This window comes from Otolemur garnettii, unplaced genomic scaffold (genome assembly GCF_000181295.1).
Source record: "Otolemur garnettii isolate 467f Iridium unplaced genomic scaffold, OtoGar3 scaffold00014, whole genome shotgun sequence".
Taxonomy (NCBI): Eukaryota; Metazoa; Chordata; class Mammalia; order Primates; family Galagidae; genus Otolemur; species Otolemur garnettii.
The window spans coordinates 24,923,245-24,946,679 of NW_003852409.1; the positions used below are offsets into that span (position 1 = coordinate 24,923,245).

General features: G+C 46.6%; 1 protein-coding gene across 1 annotated transcript in view; it reads right to left on the reverse strand.

Annotated features, from left to right (window-relative positions):
* TTLL11 (tubulin tyrosine ligase like 11) overlaps positions 1-23,435 on the reverse strand; it is a gene marked incomplete at its 5' end in the record, with an annotated part of 263,779 nt that overhangs the window by 144,646 nt on the left and 95,698 nt on the right. The window contains one exon of the mRNA XM_003785406.3: positions 7,067-7,642. Within this exon, the coding sequence (XP_003785454.2) occupies positions 7,067-7,642 (576 nt within the window). The remainder of the gene's footprint in view (positions 1-7,066; positions 7,643-23,435) is intronic.

Sequence of the window (23,435 nt, forward strand, 5' to 3'; positions counted from 1 at the left end):
TCTGTCTTTACTGCCCTCCGCCTTTATTCCCTTCAGCCTGGAGGCAGGATTTACTCTATCAAACATTTACTGAGCACTTACTGAATACCAGACATGGTTCTAGGCCCCTGGGACAAAGCAGTGAGCAAGACAAAGCTCCTGTCCTCTGGGAGCTCACATTTCAGAGGGAGGGAAACAAGCAAGTTAGTGATTAAAGCAAAGGGAGAGCCCAGAGTGGGATACAGAGGGGACAGGGGAGCATTGGGGATCTAGACCTGAGGGCCAGGGAGGCCTTCCTGAGGAGGTGGCGGTTGCCCTTTCCTTGTCTTCTGGCTGGCACAGTTTCTGATGAGAACATTGAGATTATTCTTGGTTCTTCTGAGCATGTTATGTCTTTCTGGATGCTTTCAAGATTTTCTTATCATCACTGGTTTTCCATAATTGGATTATAAACCTTGGTGGCAGGGTGGAGGGTTGTAGCCTTGAGATTTCTTGAGCTTCTTGGATTGTGTGGGTTTATACTTGTTATCAAATTGGGAACATGTTGGCCACTATTCTTTCAATATTTTTCTGGACCTTCCCTCTCATTTCTGCCCTGGAACTTCAATTACATGAATGCTAGACCCCCTGATATTGGAAAATAGTTCACTGGGGGGCTGTTATTTCTCTTCCTTATTATTTTCCTCTCTCTTTTTAACTATGGTTAGATCTACTACTATATATTCAAGTTCACTGATGATTTCTTCTTCAGTGTCAAATTTGCTGTTAATCCCATCCAGTAATATTTTCATTTCAGAGATTATGTTTTCTTTTCTAGAAGTACCTTTTGTTTGTATCCTACTTACACACATACTCTCTATATCTTTTTAGTAGTTTCCATCTCTCTCTTCAAGAAGCTAATATATCCTTAAAATTTGTGTACAAAGTTGTAATAGTTGTTTTAACCTTCTTTTCCTACTAGTTCCATAATTTCTAAAATTTTCGGAGCTGTTTCTATTGAATGATCTTCCCCATTGGTAGAGGTTACCTTTTCCTGCTTTGTGGAATATTTAGTGATTTTTTGTTTTTAGGTTGAAAGCTGGACATTGTGATGTTACTTGCTGAGTTTCTGGATTTGTCTTCCTTTAGAAGGGCTGGGCTTTGTATTGTCCTTCAGTTGACACCTTCAAAGCCTGGTGTTTAAGCCAAATAGGATGGGTCTAGCATAACCTACATTGCAAGGAAGATTCAACTCTACCCATTAAGGCAGAATTTCTTTGGAGTCTCCATTGAATGCTCGCAGTAATCACCAAGGACTCGCCTCTCTCACTGTTCAGAGCTTGGACACCTCCCTGCCCTACGTGACCCCTGGGAATTGTTCAGTGTGCCAGTTTCCGGGTCATTCTCTGGCCAGCTCTGTGCATTAACAGTCCACGCGGGTGTGGCCTAGGACTCAGCACAGACTCTTTGGGATTTCTGGAGCTGCTTTCCTGCTCAGCACCTTCTTTTCCCTCGCTCTACCCCACCACTCCCAGTCACGTCAACTTTCTCAAATTTCAATCTCCGTCTCCTCAACTCATTGAGGTCACAAGCTTCTGTAGGTTCACTTTCCCTGTGCTCATATTCCAAAAATTGCCCCCAGACAGAAAGCTGAGGCAGCCACAGAAACTCCCCCTCCCCGTCCCCCTGCCCACCTTTCCCCTAGGTTCCCAGGGCTGAGCTGTCTGTTGTCCAAAGCCTGAGAACACTTATTTCATCTACATATTCACATACATTTCTGGTAGTCTAGCTATTGGTAGAAGGAGGTTCCGTTCCGTCTTTTGTTACGTCGGAAGCTAAAGTCTCAGGAGGTGACATATGGACAGGGCCTGAATGAAGTGAAGGAATGGTGCATTCTGAAGAACGGGGAGGGGGGAAGAGTGCCAGGCAGAAGGACCAGGAAGAAGAAAGGCCAGAAGTGAGCGAGAGGGAGAGTAGAAAGAGATGAGGTCAGAGGACAGAAGACAAGGGACAGAGAAGGAGCCGGGATTTTTAGTGCCATGAAAAAGCCACTGCAGGGTTTGAGCAAGGGAAGTGCTGGGTCCAACTCATGTTTCAAAAGCATTTCTTTGATGCCAGGTGTGGTGTGCACAGGTGTAATCCCAGCTATTCAGGAGGTGGGGGGATCACTTGACCCAGGAATATAAGACTAACCTGTCTCAAAACAAAACAAAACAAAAAACCCGAAAGCAAATTGAGGCGTCAAGGGGCATATAGCTCGTGCATTGGTCTTTCCACTATGCCCCTCAGGAGCAGGGAGGGACCTTGTCTTATCCATAGCTACGCGCCCACGACTGGATCAGGGCTTGTCTCAGTGGGTGCTCAGGAAGTGTTAGGGACCAAAGGAAGAGTTTGAATGTCAGCAGTGGTCAAGGAAGGCTTTGCAGAGAAGGTGGGACTGGAGCAGTATCCTGGAAGACCTTGAATTTGAAGAAAGAGAACAGGAGAGAGCATGTCAGGTGGCCAAGATGGAAGAGAACAAAATGGCCGAACTGGGAAGGCATAAGGTATGTCTATGAGACAGGAGCCACTTCTGTTTTCCGAGATTGCAGGGCTCAGGGAGGGTACAAGGAAGCTAGACCAGGGCCAGGCAAGGAGGTGGCGAATAGCAGGCAAAGGACTCAGTTTCCAAACTGCCCCTTGGAACACTGGTGTTCCAGGTAAGTTCAAAACGTGAGTATTTCATGGCTTCTTATACCTTCAAGACACTTCATCACAGACAAATTCAAGAACTATTATAATAAACAACAATGTACTAATCATAAAAATTGTCATTTAGGGCAGCACCTGTGGCTCAAAGGAGTAGGGTGTCAGCCCCATATGCCAGAGGTGGCAGGTTCAAACCCAGCCCCCAGCCAAAAACTGCAAAAAAAAAAAAAGCAAAAAACCTGTCATTTATGAAGTGAGTACTGTGTGTTGGGTGCTCTCCTGAATGTTCCACACAGCTTTCCCTCATCTGAGCTTACAGCTCTATAAGGTAGATACAAATATGATGTGTATTTGTACAGGGAGACTGAGGCTGAGAAAGATTAACTTGCCGAGTGCTAGAGATTCTGGAAGGAGGATCTGGGCTTGGCACATACCCAGGGTGTCTACAGCCAAACCCACGCCTTCGGCCACTCATTGCTCCTTGCCCTCCACTCTTTAGGGTGTCTGGGCTGAAGGGCAAGGAGGAGGTCAAAAAGAACAAAGAAGAAAGAGGAGAAACATCCTAGGATTGGGGAACCGTGTTTCCTCCAGACCTCGAAGGGAAAGCATCACGGGCCAAGGAAAGAATGAGACGCAGAAAGCTAGAAGGAGATACAGATCCCGCAGTGGAATTCGGAAAGAATGTTCTTGAAAACTGAGCAGGAAGCCTTTTCTCAGCGAGTGTTATTTCTGCCATATGAATCATTTATACCCAGATAGACTTTGCTGTTTAAGACAGGGTCACACTGGTGCCCTCAAGAAGACAGACATGAGAATATGTTGCTGGGGGCTGCCTGGGCAATGACAAGGGACAGGCTGGAATGACAGGGCAGCCATGTTCCTAGGCAACAGATTACAGGAAACCTGCCCACAGCCTGAGCAGTGCCAGCAGCTGCTCTGGGCCATCACGACTTCCCAAGTAGTTATTATGGCTATGATTGGAAAGGGGTCACAGTCACATGTTTAAGATAAATGTAATTTTTTTTGGCTCAAGTTTATGTTCTGGAATGCTGCAATCTGGGCCAAGCCCAGGCTACAAGCAAGAGGGGCAGCATGGCAAAAGAATAATTTATTGCATCTGCCCAGAACATTACAGTTTGCAAAGCCTTTCACTAGAGTTGGACAACAAGCTATAAAGTGGGTGAGGAAACTGAAGCACAGAGAAGTTAAGTGACTTAAGCAAGACCACACAGCAAGTCAATAGCAGAACTATCCTGTGTCCCTAAGTCTTTGGGTTCCAAGTCAGCTCAGGTTTTTGAGACTCAAATTAACAAGTGTTCTAATAAGAATAAAGAGAGAGAGGACTCCAAGGGGAAAAGGATACTATTTTCGTCTCTCAGTCACTGTGTTTCTGGAATGTATGATAAAACAAATTCCAAACATCTGACACTTTATACCTTGTCAACGTGTTTTCACCTGCATGACTTCTCAAAACGGGCAGGTAGGGAAGTGAGAGCAGGTGAGGCTCCAGGTGCTGAAGATACTTGCCCAGGGTCACAAGGCAGGAAGGAGGAAGGGCTCCTCCTTTGTGCTCCGAGTCCCACCCTGGGCCTGGAAACACTTAGCATACTTGAGCAGTGGGAAGCAGTCACAGGGCTGTGGTTGCATTCGCTAGATGCAATCTGTCCAAACCAGTGGCCATAATGTCTGCCCTCCAGACCCACCCGGTGGCTGCCCATGCAGCCTGTCCACAGCAAGACTTGTAGCAAAACAACCACCCGGGCCCTCCACCCTGCCACTCTGGCCATGCCAGGGATCTGTGGCTTGGCCATGTGTGCTGGGCCCTCGTGATACTCCTGGAGTAGCTGTCACTGTCAAACAGATGTGACCACACTGTCCCCTGGGATGACCCCTAGATGCATCCACGTGGCAACTGTCTCCTTTGCCCTAGCTTTTAGATGGCTCAGGTCAGAACTTGTTTTCTGTGAGCCCATCTCTAAGCTCTGCCCATTACCCCTTCTAATGTTTTAAACCACCTACCTAACAGGTGAGTTGGGCATTTTTCTGGGAACCAAAGGCCTGGGGTCCAAGTGCCTAAGGACAGATCTCTGGATGACAGCAACCCCTCTTGATACTGATTACTGCCTGAATTCCCTTTCAAAGGGTCCTGCCGTCCTGCCTGGAAAACGGTGCTGGTGAGAGCCCAGCTCCTGGGGTAGCCTCTCTGGGTTTGGGGCTGCACCTTGGGACCAGCCTGCTCTTCTACTGTCAAACGGATGCCCGGTCCATGAGAGACACTGGCCCATTCCCTCCCTTTTCACTACTTGCTCCATGAGACCTATTACCCTCCTGCCATAGATGGCGATGGCCCAAGTGATAAGTAAAGTGTGCACATTTGTAATGGAATACGCAACCGTGCAAATAAAACATACCGACAACCCCCATCACCGTGAGCGGACCTTTGGAACATTGCACGTAGTGGAAAAGAATGTTGCAGAAGACGTCAGACTTTAGAACAGCACTTTTATAAAACGCAATAACAGGCAAAACAAAACAGTATATTCTTTAGGGATACATTCATGCATTTAAAAAGTATTTTTTTTAAAGCAGGAAATGATAAACATGAAATTCAGGATAACGGTTACCTCGGGGGTGTGCAGGGAAATGGGCTGGGGAGAAGCACACCCTGGGAGTCTTGGGCTGAGAGGCGGTTTGGGATAACCATTTTGTCATTTTGCCATTTTGCTTCATGGCTTACAAATACATTCCATGTTTTCTTTCATTTATCAGCTGCCACGAAATAACATAAAAATTAGACAGACAGGGTCCCAGAGGTGCCCCTTCTTTTTTTCTCCTCCCCATTCCTAGTGGCGGGAAAGTGTGCACCTACTGGGTGTCTGGACTCTGTCCCCGCCATGCCCACCGTCACAGCCAAATGACCTGTAAGAAAGCTCGACTCCACCCCCATTTCCTTCCCTCCCACACACTGGCTTAGTCCACTACACTCTGAAGACAATTCTCATGGAAGTCTCCAGTGAGTTCCTCATTGATATCCCGGCCGCATTTGGTGTGCTGGCCTCTGCCTGCTTCTTCTCTGAGCCCCTTCCTTGCAATCCGGGTTCCTCCTCTCCTGAAATCCCTTCTATGTCTTAAGACATTGCTTCTTGGCCTCTGTTGCTGGCACCCCTGAGGTCTCAGGCCTCCTCTCACCCTACGGCCACTCATGTCTCATGTCACAGCTGAATGAGTTTTCATCTCTGTCTCCAGCCCAGACCTCTTTCTCCTGGACCCAGACCCAACTATTCAATTGTCCACTCAACCTCTCCACTCAGATGTCACATAGACACTTGAGTCCAACCCCTGCCCTTCTCCTCACAGCCTGGTCCTCTCCCAGGGCCACCCAGGCAAATGCCCAGCCCACCTTCAAGTCAGCCTTGGTTGCTCCCCACCCTCACTGCCACCACATCTCTCCTCCCCCCCAGTCACCAAGTCTAGCCCTTCTGCCTCCTTACACGTGACCTCCATCTCCACCAAGACCTTCCTAATCCAAGCCTGCTTCCTGTCTGGCTCATATGAAGCTGATGTTTCACTAGGAACCTCCCTGCCTCCAACCTTGCCTCTGTCCTTCTCCACTTGCAGACCTTTTGTTCTTTGCAACTTACAGATCCGATGTGCATCTGTCTGCTGCTTAAAGTTCTCCATCGGCCCCTTCCTCCAAGATCCCCATGGCTTGGCCACTACCGTCCTCTCCCACCCCATCGTCACTCATCTCCCTCCGTGCCTCTGCCCTAAACCCACTCTCCAACCATCCTGAACCTCAGTGCCTTAGACACACGTGCTTCCCTCTTACCTCTCAAGCCCAAATGCGTCTCCTCCTGGAGTCCTTTTCCTTCCCAACCTCACCCTGCTTCGTCTAACCCTTACTCCAGGTTCCAGTTTAGCTGCTGTTTCTTCTGGGAAGCCTTTCCACTCCCACCCAGAGAATGTCGGATGGTTCCACAGTCTCAGCACCTGGTCTACTCTAGCCCTTGTAACACTCTTACATTATGTGCCTCTCAAACCAGACTCTATGCACGAGCAGAAGCCTGCCTTGTTGTCTCCCTATAACCTAGAACAATACCTGACTCCTACGAAAGGGGTAAAGTTGTTGAATGAATGAATGAGTGAATCAGTGATGGCACTCTGCTTTACAAATGTTCTCTCATTTAATTCTTACAAGAATCCTTTAAAGAGGTATGGTTAGTCTCATTTTACAGGTGACAGAAAGGAAGTAACTTGCCCCAAATCACAGCTAACAAGTAGAAATCTGAAAGTTGGACCCGGGTTAAATACCAAAGCCACCCGTCCCCTCCTCTGGCCACCTCGCTCCCATTGCCCAGCCCACACAAGGTTAGGGAGCCCTCTCAAGGCCCAGTCAAGGCTGGGAACTGGTGACCGTTACCTGGAAGCACGTGGGGCCCGGCCTCCCGGCGGGGATATCTGACTGATAGAAGACTTTGAGCTCTGGGGTCAGGGCAATGACGGTCTTGATCACCACGGAGATGATGTCGGACCAGACCTTCTTGATGTCAACGCCTTTGGAGGACAACCTACAGAGGATGCTTGAGAAAGTCCTTTTGCTCCCTGTGCTAGCACTGTCTGAATGGATGAAGTTGCCGCTGTGGATGTTCAGTGAGTAGTTGGTTAAGTGCATAAAGACGTGGTGCAGATTTTTGGGGCTGGGCTCCTGATATGGCTCTGTACAAAATCTCGAGAGTCCGTCTTTGGCTATATAAATTTCTAAGGGTTCCAAGGACTTTAGTAAGACGTACAAACGAATATCAAACTTGAGCTTGTCGATAAGGAGAGGTTTGCAGATGTACTCCTGGACCACCGCCGGCCTGCTCTGCAGGGTCCCTGCCAGGCGGATGTCATTGGGGTCCTTAATGAGGTAGATTCCATCACCCTGACAGCCACCATCAGGTTTCACAATAAAAGTGGGCTTCCAGGACGGGTCATCATCTTTCACCATGCGAACCTGGGAGGGGGAAAAGAATGGTTAGCATTACTTGTGTACTCTTTTCCTCTCTGAATCCCCAACACAGAGCAGGGTGTTAGTACATGTTCGGTGACTGAGTGAAAAAATGATCCACGCCTATCAGAATACTCAGTAAACATCTCCCATGAGGACAACACTATACTAGATACAGAGATAGTGACATAAGAATTGTCCTTGGGCTCCCGACCAAGATGGAGAGTGTGGTGGATTGGCAGTCACAAGACCCGGGTTCAAGTCCTGTTTTTCCAGTTATTAGCTGTGTCCTTGAACCATTCACATAACTAATAATAATGTTGGGGATAGTAACGGTGGTGACCAAATATCATTTAGGAGAGCCTGGGATGCACCAGGCACTATTCTAGGCACTTAGATAAGTTACCTCATCTAACTTCACAGAAAATATGGCTTTGCCCTTTTAAGTCAGAAACAGAGAAGGTGTAGCAGTTGTTAAGAGTGGGGTCTGGAGTCAGACTGTGACCTTGGCCGAGTGACGTAAGTTATCTGCACCTTCTTCATCTGGAAATAAGACTAAGATTGTTCTGAGGATCAAATGTGATCCTGCAAATGCCAATGCCGAAGTGGAACCCGACGTGGAAGGACAGCCACAAAGCCCAGCTCTCGCTATTCTCGAACGAAGTAACTTGCCAGATAACCCAGGAGGCAGACTTCGGACTAGCATCTGGATTGATGACTCTAAAGCCCTGAGCCCTCCTCTACGCTACCATGTCTCGGTTTCCTCATTTTAAAAAACGGAATATAAACGCCTACCCTCACTGGGGCATCATAAAGATGAAATCAGCTGAAGTTCACAAAGGGCCGAAAATGATGTTTGTGTACAGATGTTTGTCTTATCATTTACATCCGTTATTTAGTTCAGTCGGTAGACTCGGCCCATCCTTCGGTCTGTTGAGCCCTCTTTGAAACTAGATTGTCATCTACAATATTTGTTCTCCTCCCAGCTCCAGGTCAGGAGGACACTCACATAATTACCAGGGCACTTGACCAGTCCACATGGTCAATCCAGCTATGGCCTCAGACCCTTTGAAACATTTTGGGCAGTCCTGGGTGGATGGACTGCAATGGCAGGAGAGGAGCTTTTCACTAGGAAAGAGGAGCTGGAGGAAATGGAAAGGTGGATTGGAGAGATGGAGCCATCCTCTCTGTGGCTTCTGGCACGAAAGTTCCCTCTGAGCTCTGCAACTGACAGCAGCGTCCGGCAGGCTGAATGGGTGGCGTTCCGCAGCAGGGGACTCACCTGGGCCTTCCACCTTTGCTGTGAAAGCCCAGTCCAGGACATCTGGGTTGAACTTATCTCTTTGACCAGGCTATATTTCTAAGTGAAGCTTCTGCCAATTCCTTGAGCACTATCAGCTATCCCAGGCTTGTAAAAGATCTTTAACAATGGAGAAACACTTAAAGCTTTAATAATGGTCCACATCAATTGTTTCCCCTTGTCAGCAGGATTTGAGAATGGAACTTCACAAGAGATCAATGCACGTCTCCCAGGGCCTTCTATCAGCCTTTCTTGCAACTGTGACCTTGACGTTTATGTTGTTATTTAATATTCATCCAAAGCTTTCATAAACTTGGGCCTTTACAGTAAATATAAGCATGCTGGACAAATGGTAATTATGGATCAGGAAGTGAAAAATGTCAGGTTTGCTCTGATAGGTAATTTTTCTCTCTGGAAAGCTGTTGCTATGCCAGAGATACTAGCAGTTCAATATGTTATCAGGAGCAATATTTTCTTCTTTGAGTTCAGTGTATATCCCTTAAATAAATTAAACCACATGGTCAATAGTCTCTGTCATTCATTGCATTACTGAATATTTCTCCTACTCTTTGCCAAAGTAGAGCTATACAAATCAAGATTATTATTATTATTATTTTTGAGCCAGAGTCTCACTATGTCACCCTCGGTAGAGTACAGTGGCATCATCATAGCTCACAGCAACCTCAAACCCTGGGGCTTAAGTGATTCTCTTGCCTCAGCCTCTCAAGTAGCTCGGACTACAGGCACCGCCGCAATGCCCTACTATTTTTTTGCTGCAGTTGTCATTGTTGTTTAGCAGGCCAGGCTGGGTTTGAATCCACTAACCTCAGTGTATGTGGCCGGTGCTATAACCACTGTGCTACAGGCGCCAAGCCAAATCAAGATTATTAATACTAATAGAATTAGTATTGGTTCAAGGTCATAGCGAATAACTGGCAATAGTATCCATTGGGTTTTTGGAACTGGAAGGATTCTGAAAGCTCAACATCATCCATTCCTTTCATAATTCAGAGAGGAAGGTGGGGCTCAGAGAGGTGATGCAACTTGCCTTGGGTCCTGTAACTGGCTAATGGGATGGTTAGGTCAAGAACTGAGTTCTCCTGGCCTCACTTCAGGTTTGATGTACCAGTTTTACCTCTCAGAAGATAAAATTAAAGGTCTCTTTTTCCTCTCTTTACTATAGGAAAGGTTCTCTTAATGTATTAGACAGTATTGGTGTCTGAGCCCTGGCCACACGGTGTACTTTGGTCCCTAAGTATGGTCAGGGACCTTGATTGGCTAGAACTGCTCCAGTTTCAGATCTTCTGACTGGCCTCCTGGCTTGTCAAAACACAGGTGTGATCTACAGGAAAACTTCATAGCTGTTCAGAATGTGGTTCCCATAGCTATCAAACCCTTCAGCCACCACTACTTAAAGAAGAGAAAAAGATATTTCAGAATTCATATTCACTGTCCTCTTAGGTTTTACTCAAGAGCAACCCTCTCCCCATTATTAAAGTTAAGAACTAATGCACTGGTTCTTAAGAAGTCATTCCCCAGAATGAAAATACGGTCTACGTCTCTGGGCCCCAGCCCCAGAAACTCTCATTTAATTGATCTGGCTTACAACCTGGGCATGCGTGTTCTAGAAAAAGCACCACAAGCGATTCTGATGTGCATTCTGTCCGAGAAGTACTGGACTAATGTGGATTAAATAAAAACACAAACAGAAACCAAGATGTTGAATGAACTTTTATGCTTTTGTGTTAGCTGGAGTGTGAGGAAGACTTGCGCTTAGGCTACAACTGATGGTATCTGTAGTTTTATCCAAACCTGCTGTTGGACGTGAAATCCATTATCTTGTAACTGTAGACATGGATGGCTGAAAAAGATACGGAGGATGCCGTGGCCTGATTGCTTGGCACGCCTCCTGCCTCCTGAAAAATTGATGTGGCTTTTACTGCCCCCTAGTGGATATTTAGGGACCCGCGCCCAGGAAAGTCACCCCATTCAAAATTCCAGCAGTGCTTAGCAGTTAAGACACTCGCATTCAGCCTTAAGAGAGAAGAAAATTCTGACACACGCTACAACATGGATGTGTCTTGAGGACATTGTGCTAAGTTAAATAAGCTAAACACAAAAAGACAATTATCCTATGATTCCATTTACATGAGGTACCTAGAATATCAAATTCATAGAGACAGAAAGTAGAACGGTGTTTTTGGGGGGTGGTAGGAGGTGGGAGGGGAGAGCTGGTGTTTAATTAAGACAGAAGATCAGTTTTGCAAGATAAAAGTCGAGGGGTGGATGGCTGCACAACAATGAATTTACCTAATGCACTGAACACTTAATGTACACACAATGTACCCTTAAAGGTGGTCAATCTGATAAATTTTGTTACGCATGTTTTAATTAAAAATAAAAAAAAACTGTTTGGAAAAGCGATAGCTGTTTGTGAATTAGGGAAAAAGTATTCAAGTAAAAACAGAACATCTGGATTTTTATTCCAATTTGGTGAGGTCATTTCTGACCATGTGACCTTGAGAAAGTCACCTAACTTCCTAGGCCCTGTTGTCCTCACCTATAAACAAAGGGGTCACACTGAGGTCCAGCTGACAAGTGCTGAACAGTGCTTTATCCTGACATCACCACAGCTGATGGCTGCGTTACAAACTCGTGCGTGGCATTAATCACACAGCAGAGTCCCTGCCCTGCTGTTGTGATCAGCATTTGGGATAAACTAACTGTACGAGCAGGAGATTTGGATTGGAGATTTATGATGTACTTGAGGACGTCAGCTAGGCATGGGGGGAAAACAAGCTAAAATATTTGGAGGGAGAAATTCAGCGACTGGAAAACCCAGCTACAAAATGCTATTAGCAATGAGGGCCAAGCGAGAGCACAGTTTCAGAGGAAATACCGCGTCTGCAATACCAGGGAAGTCAAAGCCAGTTAGAGCAGTCCTTTGTCACTCGGTGGATTTGCATTCCATCTGGGCAACTCAGACCCTTGATGTCACAGGCACATGCTGCAGATCTTAAGCACAAAAACATCTCTGCTGAACGAAGTCAATGTCACAAAGCACATGCTGGGACAGGGTGAGGGGACCAGCTCCTGCCAGCACTGGAGGCTGAGCCTGGTACCCAGGCCAGTTCCTGCTCTCAGTGTTCAAGGCAGTTTCTGAGTCCAGCTAGGACTGAAGCCGTCTGCAGGAAGGGTCGCAGGCCAGATGGGAGGGGCAGGAGGGGCTGAGCCAGATGAGGCCAAGAGAGAGGACTTGGGGGGGATGGGCTGCCACAGGGGAGTTGTTGTGAAGGCAGGAGAGAGCAGGAGACATCTGGGGCACTGCAAATAGTTTCTATGACTGGTGAACAGAACAGGAGTGAAGTGGGGGAGTATACGTGGCAATCCCACTAGTGAGATGGGCAGGGGCCGGGTGATTCTGATGACAACCGTAACTGAGCACTTATTAGGGGGCAGATGCTCTTCTAGGTGCCTTGCATGTGTTATCTCATTTAATCCTCACAATCCTATTTTACATGTAAGGGAATGGAGGCCCAGAGATGTTAAGTAACTGGCCAAAGGTTACACAGCCAGTAGGTCATGGAGACAGAATTTGAACCAGACAGTCAGGGTTCCAGGGTCCATGTCAAAAAGGAAGGAAGGATGCACTGAGGAAGGGGAGGATAGATGGCAAGCTTGGTGTGAGGTGGGCGGGGGCGTCACAGGGAAAGGTCTTACTACCATATCAGGGAGTTTGGACAATGTCTCCTAAAGTTCTGGAGACCCATTGGCAGCTCTGAGAAGGAAGCTGCTTAATTAGCTACATGCTACGGAAAGGCCTCTGGCTGCTGCATGGAGAATGTCCTGGAGGGGCAGGTGGTCAGCGACAGAGAGAAAACTGAGCTGAGAAGAATAGCCTGAAAAGCCGGTAGTAGAGCCGGGGGGGTGGGGGGAGGCAGGAGATAGATTTTGACATTAAAATGGACAAACATGGTGACTCGGTGAGGGAGACAAAAGCATGCAGGGTCACTTCCAAATGTCCAAGCAGATGGTGGCTACAGTCATAGGGAATAAAAAGGTTTAGGGGGTGCAGTGGGAGCAGGGGAGAGCCAGAGAGAGGAACCCAGGGCACATGAGACTGGGGAGGTTCTGTACCACCTGGAAATGTGTGTCTGGAACTTGGGAGAGAGACCTGGTGTCATCGGGCCCATGGTGATGGCTGAGGCCTTGGCAATGGCCCAGGTTACCCAGGGAAAGTATGGGATGGATGAGACCACCTGGCAACCGGAGTTGGCAGGCAGAAAAGATCACAAAACCCCTTGTGTTTGGACTTGCCAGATTTTCAACTGGCCAGTGACATATGCCTGTGTCACCAGGGCACGCAAGAGGAAGAGGATTTGGAACGATGGGACCAGATTCAGGAAGGTCCCAAGGCTATCAGAGTCCTGAAGGCCTGGGCTGAGGCAGGGACCACGTAGCCAAAATAGGGAAACAAGATAGAGAAGAGGTGGAGTCGGGGGTGGGGGCTGGTGGCTGGAAGGTTGTGATGGGGCAGAAAAAGAGGAAGGGTCACTAATGATCTCAGGGTTTGGGGCTTCAGTAATTGGAGGGGGTGATGATACCAGTTACAGATTTAGGGACTACAAGAAGAGAAGCCGGTCTCACTCAGTGAAAGTGGGGAGGGGAGATGAGTTCCCTTCATCGAGTGAGTGTCACCTGTGTGACCACAGCCATGAGCTGAGTTAGGCCTTTGTCATCTCATTCCTCAGGCCCTTGACTGCTCATTGAAACCAGATCATGTCATCCAGTATCTCCTGGAGATGATTATTCTGATACAATAACTCCCCTAATCTTAGAAAGAGTAAGAACTGCTGTCTGGCAGGGGCAAGACTAGGATTTTAGGCCTAGATATGGCATATCTTGGACTGGGGGAAGGGTGTCCAAATGAACCCTTAGCTGGACATTCAGTGGGAGAGCCGCGGCCACGTGGAGAGGGGCGGTCCCTGCCACTGCAGAGTCAGACATTTTCACTACTCCCTGGGTTTTGAATCATTCCAGTTAAGAAAATCTAAGTGGCAAAAAAACCCAACCCTGTTCGGTCTACCACTGATGAGTATCCTGAGTTTTCTCAGGCAGTTTAAAAGAAGCAGCATCAATTACGCCTGAGGAGGTGGACCTGACCACTCACGTGCAGCTCCCTGGCAGGCCCCAGAGGCCCTTCCTCCTTGACAGGCCGGCTCTAACTTCCCAGCAGCCTTGTTTCCTGCCCCTCAACCCCACCCCCCATCATCCTCTCTCACACCTGCATGCTTACACAGACTTCCCCTTGGCCTCCACTGGCCGCCTTGCCCCTTCTTTGCCTGTAGAGCTCCTATCCATCATCTACGGCCCAGCCCAAAAGTTCCCTCAGAGAAGCCTTTTCTGACCTGCAACCCCACACAGAGACCTTTTATCTTCCAAAGTATTTTTGCATATTGAGCTGCCCTGTATCTTCACAAACACCCCTTCAAGACCCCAGAAAGGAATCATCACTGTGCACACATGCCTGCACCCACACACGTGTGCACACGGCATGAACAATGAAACTGAGGCCCAGGAACAAGGAGATTCTCCTGAGGCCACACAGCAAGTGACAGAGCCAGCACTAAACCATAAAATCGCCAGATTTCCAAACCAAACATCCTTCTGCCATAATTAGTTCAGGCATCTGAAGAAGTCTTTCAAAAGAAACCCTGGCATAAATACTTTCTCCCTGTTCGGAATAACAACCTACCATTTGTTTGGTGCTATGATAAATTTCAACCCTTTGCAGAGATAGTTCTTTATTGAGTCTTCAAATCTCCGCTCAATGGAAAATGAGAAAAATGGAGGCCCAGAGAGTGAAGTAAGAGGCCTATAGTCACCAGCTATCAGGTGGAACTGAAGGGTCAGGCTGGGCCCAAGCTGCCTTTTCTTTGAAGATGATCTTGGATATACTGGGGAGGTCTGCATAGCTTCACACCACAGGCTGCTCAGGGAAGCTGGCGTTTCTGCTTAGAAAAATCGAGAGATAAGGAGCAGCCTCTCCACGTGCTCTGCCTCCATCCAGCCTCTGCCTCTTCAACTTCATGGTCCCACTTTTGGTGAACAGCAACTTTCTGCGGGCCATGATCTATCCATCATTAGAAAGCAACCAAAAAGCCGCACTGGGACATGCCTGGGACAATAAAACCTGCCTACTAGGAAGGAGCCAGTCATCGTGTGAGGCTGTCCATTTTCTTGTCCAGTCTTAACACCCGACCCCTCACTGCTGGGTGTGAGGACACCAGCTGGGCCAGGCAGCCCTGCCTGGCTTCCCCCACCCTTCCCCTCAGGACCACGCTCAGGCCTGGTCCTAGCATCTACCCAGCCCTACTTAAAAGCCTCAAGTGTGGGCCCCAAGCCAGGCTTGCTTGGCCTGAAGCCCAACATTCTAAGGGCCCTAGGTGATCCCTGAGCATACCAGGCTCCCCACTGCCCCAAGCCCACAAACCTGGGTGTCTGCAGGGAGCAGCAGAGTAGAAGGCATGGGCTCCCGAGTCAGACAGACCTGGGTTCAGGTCTCAGCTCAGCCACTTCCTACCAGTAGGACCTTCGCCCAGCTACATACCCCTGTCTGTATCTCAGTGTCCTCACCTGTAAACAGGAGCGGTGATGCATAGTACCTACAGTTATGGGAAGATTCAGTAATATGCATTTGTGTCCAACACAGTGCTATTTTTTACTGTTTTGTTTGTACTAATCTGCCTTGGTTCCTGTCACCCTCTGGATTCCTGATGGAGGCTCATCCCTGCCTACTTGGCTAGAGTCTAAATGCCTGCCTGCTATGCTACAGTGTTCTCCCTGGGGTGACAGGTCCTGTCTCTGAGCCTCAGCTGTCTCCTGGGGTCCCTTGGTGCCATGGTCTTTGGGGCCACCCCATCAAAGCTCTGACCCCGCCTCCCAAGTTCTCCCCCATCGTCTCCTTCTGAGAGCTCAGAAGGCATCGCAGAGGAGCCCAGCTGGAATATAACCCTGGATTGCTGAGTAAGCTCCCCTTCCAGCTAAAATCGTTTTTCCAGTACTGAGGATTTCCTGCTAATGAACTGGCTAAATAATCTCTAGCTCACTTCCAAGTGCGGACAACTCAGTTAAAGTCAAAGGCGCCTCAGATCACCGCTCCAGCTTTTCCTGCTTTCCATCACGGCAGTCCCATGTCTCCTCATTCCTGCCACAGTTTCCACATTAAACTTTTTTAAAATTCAAGAATATCAATGCCATACTTTGCAACACTCAAACCAGGTCCTCCAGCCCCAATGCCCTTTTTGGCTAAAGCAGCAGCTATGATCAATTGCAGTAATGACCATTGCCAGGCACTGGGTGGGGCGTGACTCTATGTATACATGAAATCCAATCCTACAAGGCAAGTAACATCCTTTTCATTCTCTGACTTTGTAGCTGGAAGGTTTTCCACACACTCCAAGACACTATGCGTAGAAGAGGTGGTGTTAACTGAGTATCTCCCTCATCTTAGATTCTCCTGCCGACTCTGTCCTTGCCTAGCACAGGAAAAGGCCTGATGGAGAAGGACTCAGTGAATACTTCTTGAATCCTGCCTGTCTCACTTTGTTCAGAGCTGTGTCACTTTATCCAGGACTACAGGTAACGTCACTCGGCATGCTGGTGATTCCAGCCACTCCTTGGCCTTCGCTTAGAGTGTGCTGAGTTTGGTAAGTCCCACCCATTCTCTGTCTCTGACGCACACCTCTCATGGGCTCCAGACTCACATCATAAGACGTGTCACATTTAACACGTACCGAACTAACCTCATTGACTTTTCCCTCAGATCTATGCCTCCTCTTCCATCCATGTTCCCAAGCCAGGAAGCTGGGATCGCCTTCCTTGGCATCACCCAGTCTCACCTAGTCACCTAAAGCTGCCATTTCTACTTAACACTCCTGCAGGCCTCTAATCCTCTCAGCATTTCTAACCTGGATTATTCCAGCAGCTTCCTCTATGTCGGACATCTCCTATATATTATTATATTTTCAATTCTTATAAGCAAATCTATGAGGCAGGCCTGAAAGGGCAAGCCATATGAAATCGCCATTTTTATAGGTACATACATGCACACACAAGTTCATATGGGTCAAGCTAACTCTATTCCCCTACTACAGGAGACAAGAAAACTGGGACTAGAGGGTAAGTGATTTCCCCAAGGTCAGGTTCTACACTAGGGAGCCAGAATCTGAACCCAGGCATGCGTTCAGATTTCCAAAGGCCACACCTTTTCTGCAAATCATATCACATTTCAAGGTCCATACACCAGTTCCTAAAGGAACATTCACAACTTTAAACACATTATTTAAAATAGTAATACATCTTAATGCTTTATAATTAATAATAATATGTAATAACAACTGCCATTTACGAGCACCTACAATGTGCCTTACATTAGTTATTTTACTTAATCATCACAGCCATGCTATGAGAAATCTACTGATACTGGGGTTTTTTCCCTTTTTTAAGTTCTGGTTTGGTTTCCTTCTTTAGTTGTGTTTATGTGTGTGCAATATTGGATTTGATAATGTTACAAGTAAGGGATCTGAGGCTCAGAAAAGCCAGGAGACCTGTGAACCACAAAGGAAGCTGCAAGCACAAAGTGTGGAGCAAGACAGGAAAGTCAGAGATGAGTCCAGGAGCCATGGCCGTGAACTTGGACACTGGCCCTGATACGGCCTGTGGCTGGGTCTCCCTGGCTCATGGCCCCAGGGTGGGCATAGACAGCAGCGCAGAGCTGGTACTTCTGGGCAAGAGCTCCAGCCTCCAGAAGCCCTGAATGGAAACCGACAAACCAAGAAGATAGTTCTAAACACAGACCAGTCTGCTCTGGGAGCCGAGCAGGGGCAGCCAAGTGCCTGCCCGGGAACTAGACAGCCTGATCATTTGCAGCAGGAAAGTGAGAACAGGCTCTCCTGCAAGCCTCTGGATTTCAACTGCTGGTTTAAATTTCAAGGAGAAGCAGAAGGTGTTGACATGTAAGGAATTACTTGAACATGCCTTTGATCACCCTGAAGCTCTGGGGTGTTCTAAATGAGCAGGCTGGTTGGAAGCCAAGCTGAGCTGAGTTTCACAAAGGAACTCCTACCGTGCCACTGAAGGCCAGCTAGAGAAGCCACTTTTCCTTAAGTAAACACTGTTTCCCCTCCTTTCATTTCAGGGGGAGCAGGTGCGGCCTGGGGCTGGCTGTCTCCTATCCGCTTACAGGAAATGTTAGCCCAGAGCCCCTCCTGACCTCTGGCCAGTTTCTTAACCTCTGTGGTCCTCTGTTAGGACACCCCCCTGCTTCCTTAATAAATCACAGAGGGGCAGTGGAGGCCTCTACCTGTGTGGGCAGAGACTCCCCAACTGTTCCCCAAATTTCTATTCCCTTTGGGGACATCTCACTAGACACTGCCACCACCACAACGGGCTTAACACAGGGAGAGGAGTTTGGTTCCCCTTTAATGCTCTGAACCAAGCCCAGGCTGAATTCTTTCTTTGTTCCCCATAGCATAGCCCAAGCTTTGAAAAGACTTTATCAATGATTCAAGGAGAGCAGAAGGGAAATAAACCCGGACAGGGCAGGAAAGGAGATAACGGTGTTTACAAGAAGCTTCACCTCAGCATGACTGGGCTCTTAAGTTTGCCCTTAGATGGCAGAGGACAATGTCCCTGTGCCCTTGGGGCACACTTAGAGTCCCTAGCTCAGCTCTAAGAAATCTCCTGCCCAGCTGTCCTAGCCACACTGCCACTGACAGTGGAAAGTCCTCCTTTTGGGAGGCCTCACCTAGGAATCAAAAGACAGGATAGCTATGCTGTGGTCTCAATGGGACAGCCATTTCAGGATACGATGCCATACGGTAAATAGCCACAGAAGACATGTGATAGGAAACAGCACGGAATTTATTATCTAACAGCATCAATATCTCTATCTGTCAAATGGATATTAGAATAAACCCTCTCTGATCCAGCATTTCCCAGACTTGCACAGCTAGGGAGCACTTTTCAAATTATGATGTACTTAGGTTACACCAATAGGAGCTCACATATATTCAGATTAATAATGTGGACTGATTATAATCTCAATATATAAGATCTGGTGACACGGTGGTATTAGTCAATGGTGACGTTAGTCAATATATATTTAACATAACGGCAATTAATCTGAAGCCATTTACCTTTTTGCTTTCAACTTGAATCCACATAGGCGTGAGCTCCTTGTTTTTTGCCCACAGAATTTTTTTTTCCCCCACAGAATTTTTAAAGTACCTCACGGTTATCTAAACAAAGAGTGAAATCCAAGGGCAGCTGAGATAAATCTGGCTGATTTTACTCTGATAAATCATTTTGTCCTGAGCTGCTTTTAAGCCCTTTCTGGAAGATGCGCCAAACATGTCACCTTGGGGGAAGGAAAGGGAAGAAACTAACACACTCTGAGCATCGCGGTGCGGGAGCTTCCCAGGATTCTCACTGAACACGCAGTCTCTTGTCCATCCTTCCCGCATCCTGTGAGATGGCCATTAGCTGAGTTTTATAGAGACCAAAGGTAACACTGCAAGGCCACATATGTGGCTGTGGATGGAATTAAACACAGGTCTGGCCAGCTCCGGGGCCCAGCTCTTTCCATAACACAACACTGCTTAGGGAAGCGGAGCCGTATGCTCATGCCTGTGCAGACTTTGCCTTCCTAGTACAATAAAAGCTCCGTGAAAACAAGAACCACGTCAGATTTGTTTATCACAATCATCTCAGTGCCAAGTATGATGAAAGCTCAAGGGAGCTAGATACAAGTTTTTGAAACTTCAAAAGGATTATGAGGCTCGGCACCTGTGGCTCAAGCGGCTAAGGCGCCAGCCACATACACCTAAGGTGGCGGGTTCGAATCCCCAGCCCGGGCCCGCCAAACAACAATGATGGCTGCAACCAAAAAATGGCCAGGTGTTGTGGCGGGCGCCTGTGGTCCCAGCTACTTGGGAGGCTGAGGCAGGAGACTCGCTTGAGCCCAGGAGTTGGAGGTTGCTGTGAGCGTGATGCCATGGCACTCTACCCAGGGGGATAGCTTGAGGCTCTGTCTCAAAAAAAAAAAAAAGATTATGATAGAGTCTGCAGGGAACATGCATTTTCACAGGACCCGGAGGGCTGAACCACATCCATAGGAGATAGGAGAGGAGGATGAGACACAGGGGAAAGGCCTCAACTCAGGAATATTTTATAAGTTAGAGCCGTCCCACTGTGTGATGAGTTGCCTCGATCATCTGAATATGATCAAGTATAGGCTGGACCCCAGCAGTCTGGCCAGCTGGAGGAGGGGCGGGACTGGCTGGTCTCTCGGGTCCTTTCCAGTACCTAAGATGTGTTTATCCTTTGGTGCTGACTTCCTCCACTCTAGGTCTAATTAGTTCTTCTGTGTGATTCCATCAACTCTCTTTACCTCTCTGGGCCTCAGTTTCCTCATCTGTACAATGAAGGCATCTGTTTGATGACTCCATTGAGAATTATTCTGCTTAGGGTGTCCAAGATCCTGCAAGCTCTCTGGAAAACAAAGGTTATGACAAGACCACATGCAGGATGGTGTCATGCTACGAGAGGTCACAAGACTTCCTGTGGGTGCTGTCTCTGTGCGTCAGCTCTGGCCACCCCGCTTCCTCACCTAGGCAGGGAGACAGACCAGGTTCATCCTGATTCAGAAAGTAACGTGGGAATCAGGCAAACCTATAACATTCAACATAATTCTGGAATGTGTGAAAGTTAAACACCTTCGAGCAATATAAGCGTGTTTCTGTTTCTAAGGGAGAGGGATGAGAGTGCTTCTGCTCCATACAGAGCCATGTGTGGTTCTCAGTGAGGCCGGCACTGCCACCTAGGGAGGGTTCAGGAACTATCTATCTGGGGTGCTTCTCATTGTCACATGAATGAGGGTATCCCTGGGTAGAGGCCTAGAACGCCCAGAATGCAATACATGGGCAGTCCTGCCACACCTTCATGAAGCTGAAATATCTACCGGTACATAACAGGAAGATAGCCTAGAACCTGGCCCCCTGTTACCTATAAATAAAAGGTATTTTGTACGGTTTAAAGAGTGCATCACAATTTTCCAGGAATGTTAAAACCATGTAGATAGAGGAATATTACACTTTGCCTTTTCTTTTCCTTGCGATAGAGCCTCACTTTGTCTCCCTTGGTAGAGTGCTGTGGCATCACAGCTCACAGCAACCTCCACCTGTTGGGCTCAAGTGATTCTCTTTCCTCAACCTCCTAAATAGCTGAGATTATAGGTGCCTGCCACCAGGCTGCGCTAATTTTAGAGACAGGATCTCGCTCTTGTTCAGGCTAGTCTCAAACTCCTGAATTCAACCAATCCACCTGCATCGGCCTTCCAGAGTGCTGAGATTATAGGCGTGAGTCACCCAGCCTATAGTGTCCTTTTAATATTTTAGGAATATCACATCAATGATGATACGGTGTCTCATGGTATTTGAGTTACCAATACAACATCCAGCAAATGGATGTGAAAATAGCTTAAAATGTCAAATATGAACAAATATTGTGGATAGAGACCATAAGATTTAATCAAATGTTGTCTCAGTTACTCAGCACAGGTAGGTGCAAACATCTGACTGTTTCATTATGTCACATAGTATAACAGTGCCAGACTATTTATTCAGTGAGATGTAAAGTATTTTGTTACAAATGATTTTTCCTTATCATTCTGCTCTAGAGAACATTTATAGTAGGTTTTTTGAGAAACAATTGTGTGTATATGTTGATTATATTTTAGCGTGGGATATTAAAGAGAATATCATAATTTATCTTGATAAAAACAGGGGCAGGAGAGCCCTGGAATAATGACACCTCTGTAGCATACCTAATACCCATGAAATGAAACCAGGGCTTTGTGGAGAATTGGCTGATTCCAGGATGGGGTCAAGGAAAACACAAGAAAAGCCTGGAATACCTGCTTGTTGCAAAAGAGAGTGTTCAAACAATAAGTGGGAGTCCTAAAAGGACTCAGGGCTTTATTGGCCAAATCTTAGGTAAGTCTGAGCACCAAAATAGATAATAATGGGATTATAGATTATAATCCATTGAATAAAATAAGAATCCTGAGTTCACACTAATATGCATGCATACAGGTATGGGAAACAAAGTCAGAAGACAAAGTTTTTCCTTGAAGTAGAAACTCAGCTGACACACAGAATGATACAGAGTTAGGTAGTTACTATGTGGCTGCCATCACGATAACAGCTGATCCGGGCGAAAATCATTAATGGAGGAGAAAAAGAGAGGGTGAAAGTTTTGAGGAGTAAAAGGACATATATACATACACAGCTTAAACTATCTTCCCACAAAATACTTATTAATTAGAAAAAGGAAAATAGTAACTTGTTAATGACAATCTGGCAGACACCACATTAACCACAGACAAAAGCTATGATCCAGGACTTTGTTTTGCTATAAATAATTGAGACAATTGTCCAAATATGAATATGAAACAACAGAGTGAAGAGACAACCTATGGAATGGGAGAAAATATTTGCAAACCACAGATCTGAGAAGGAGTTAATATCCAAAACATATAAGGAATTTAGAAGGACAAATAATGCTTGATCTCACTTATATGTAGAATCTAAATTCCTTATACATTTCAACTCAATAGTATGAAAACAAAAAAAATAATAAACATTTATTTTAAAATGGGCAAAGGCTTATTGAAGATCTAATGATGACATGTGACTGGGTTCATCACTAGATTCTCTATCCTATTCCATAGATCTATGTCTCTATTTTTGTGCCAGTACCATGCTGTTTTGATCACTATAGCCTTGTAGTATAACCTGAAATCTGGCAACATGATGCCTCCAGATTTGTTTTTATTTCTAAGAATTGTATTTGCTATTTGGGTTTTTTTCTTGTTCCATATGAATTGAGGTACTATTTTTTCAAGTTCTTTAAAGTATGACATTGGTGCTTTGATGGGGATTGCATTAAATCTGTAGATTACTTTGGGTAGTATGGACATTTTTAACAATGCTGATTATTCCCAGCCACCAGCATAGCATGTTCTTCCATTTGTTGACATCTTCTGCTATTTCCTTTCTCAAAGTGTCATAATTCTCTTTATAGAGATCTTTCATGTCTTTTGTTAGATATATTCCCAGGTATTTCATCTTCTTTGGTGCTATTATAAAAGGAATAGAATCTTTGGCAGCTTTCAGAATGGGAGAAGATTTTTGCATGTTATGAATCTGACAAAGGCCTGATAACTAGAATCTACAGAGAACTCAAATTAAACAATAAGTAAAGTGCAAACAACCCCCTCTGTAAGTGGGTAAGAGATTTGAACAGAAATTTCTCTGAGGATGACAGACGAATGGCAATAAGCACATGAGAAAATGGTCATCCTCTAATGAATATTGATGCAAAAATATTCAACAAGATCCTAACCAACAGAATCCAGCAACACATCAAGCAAATCAT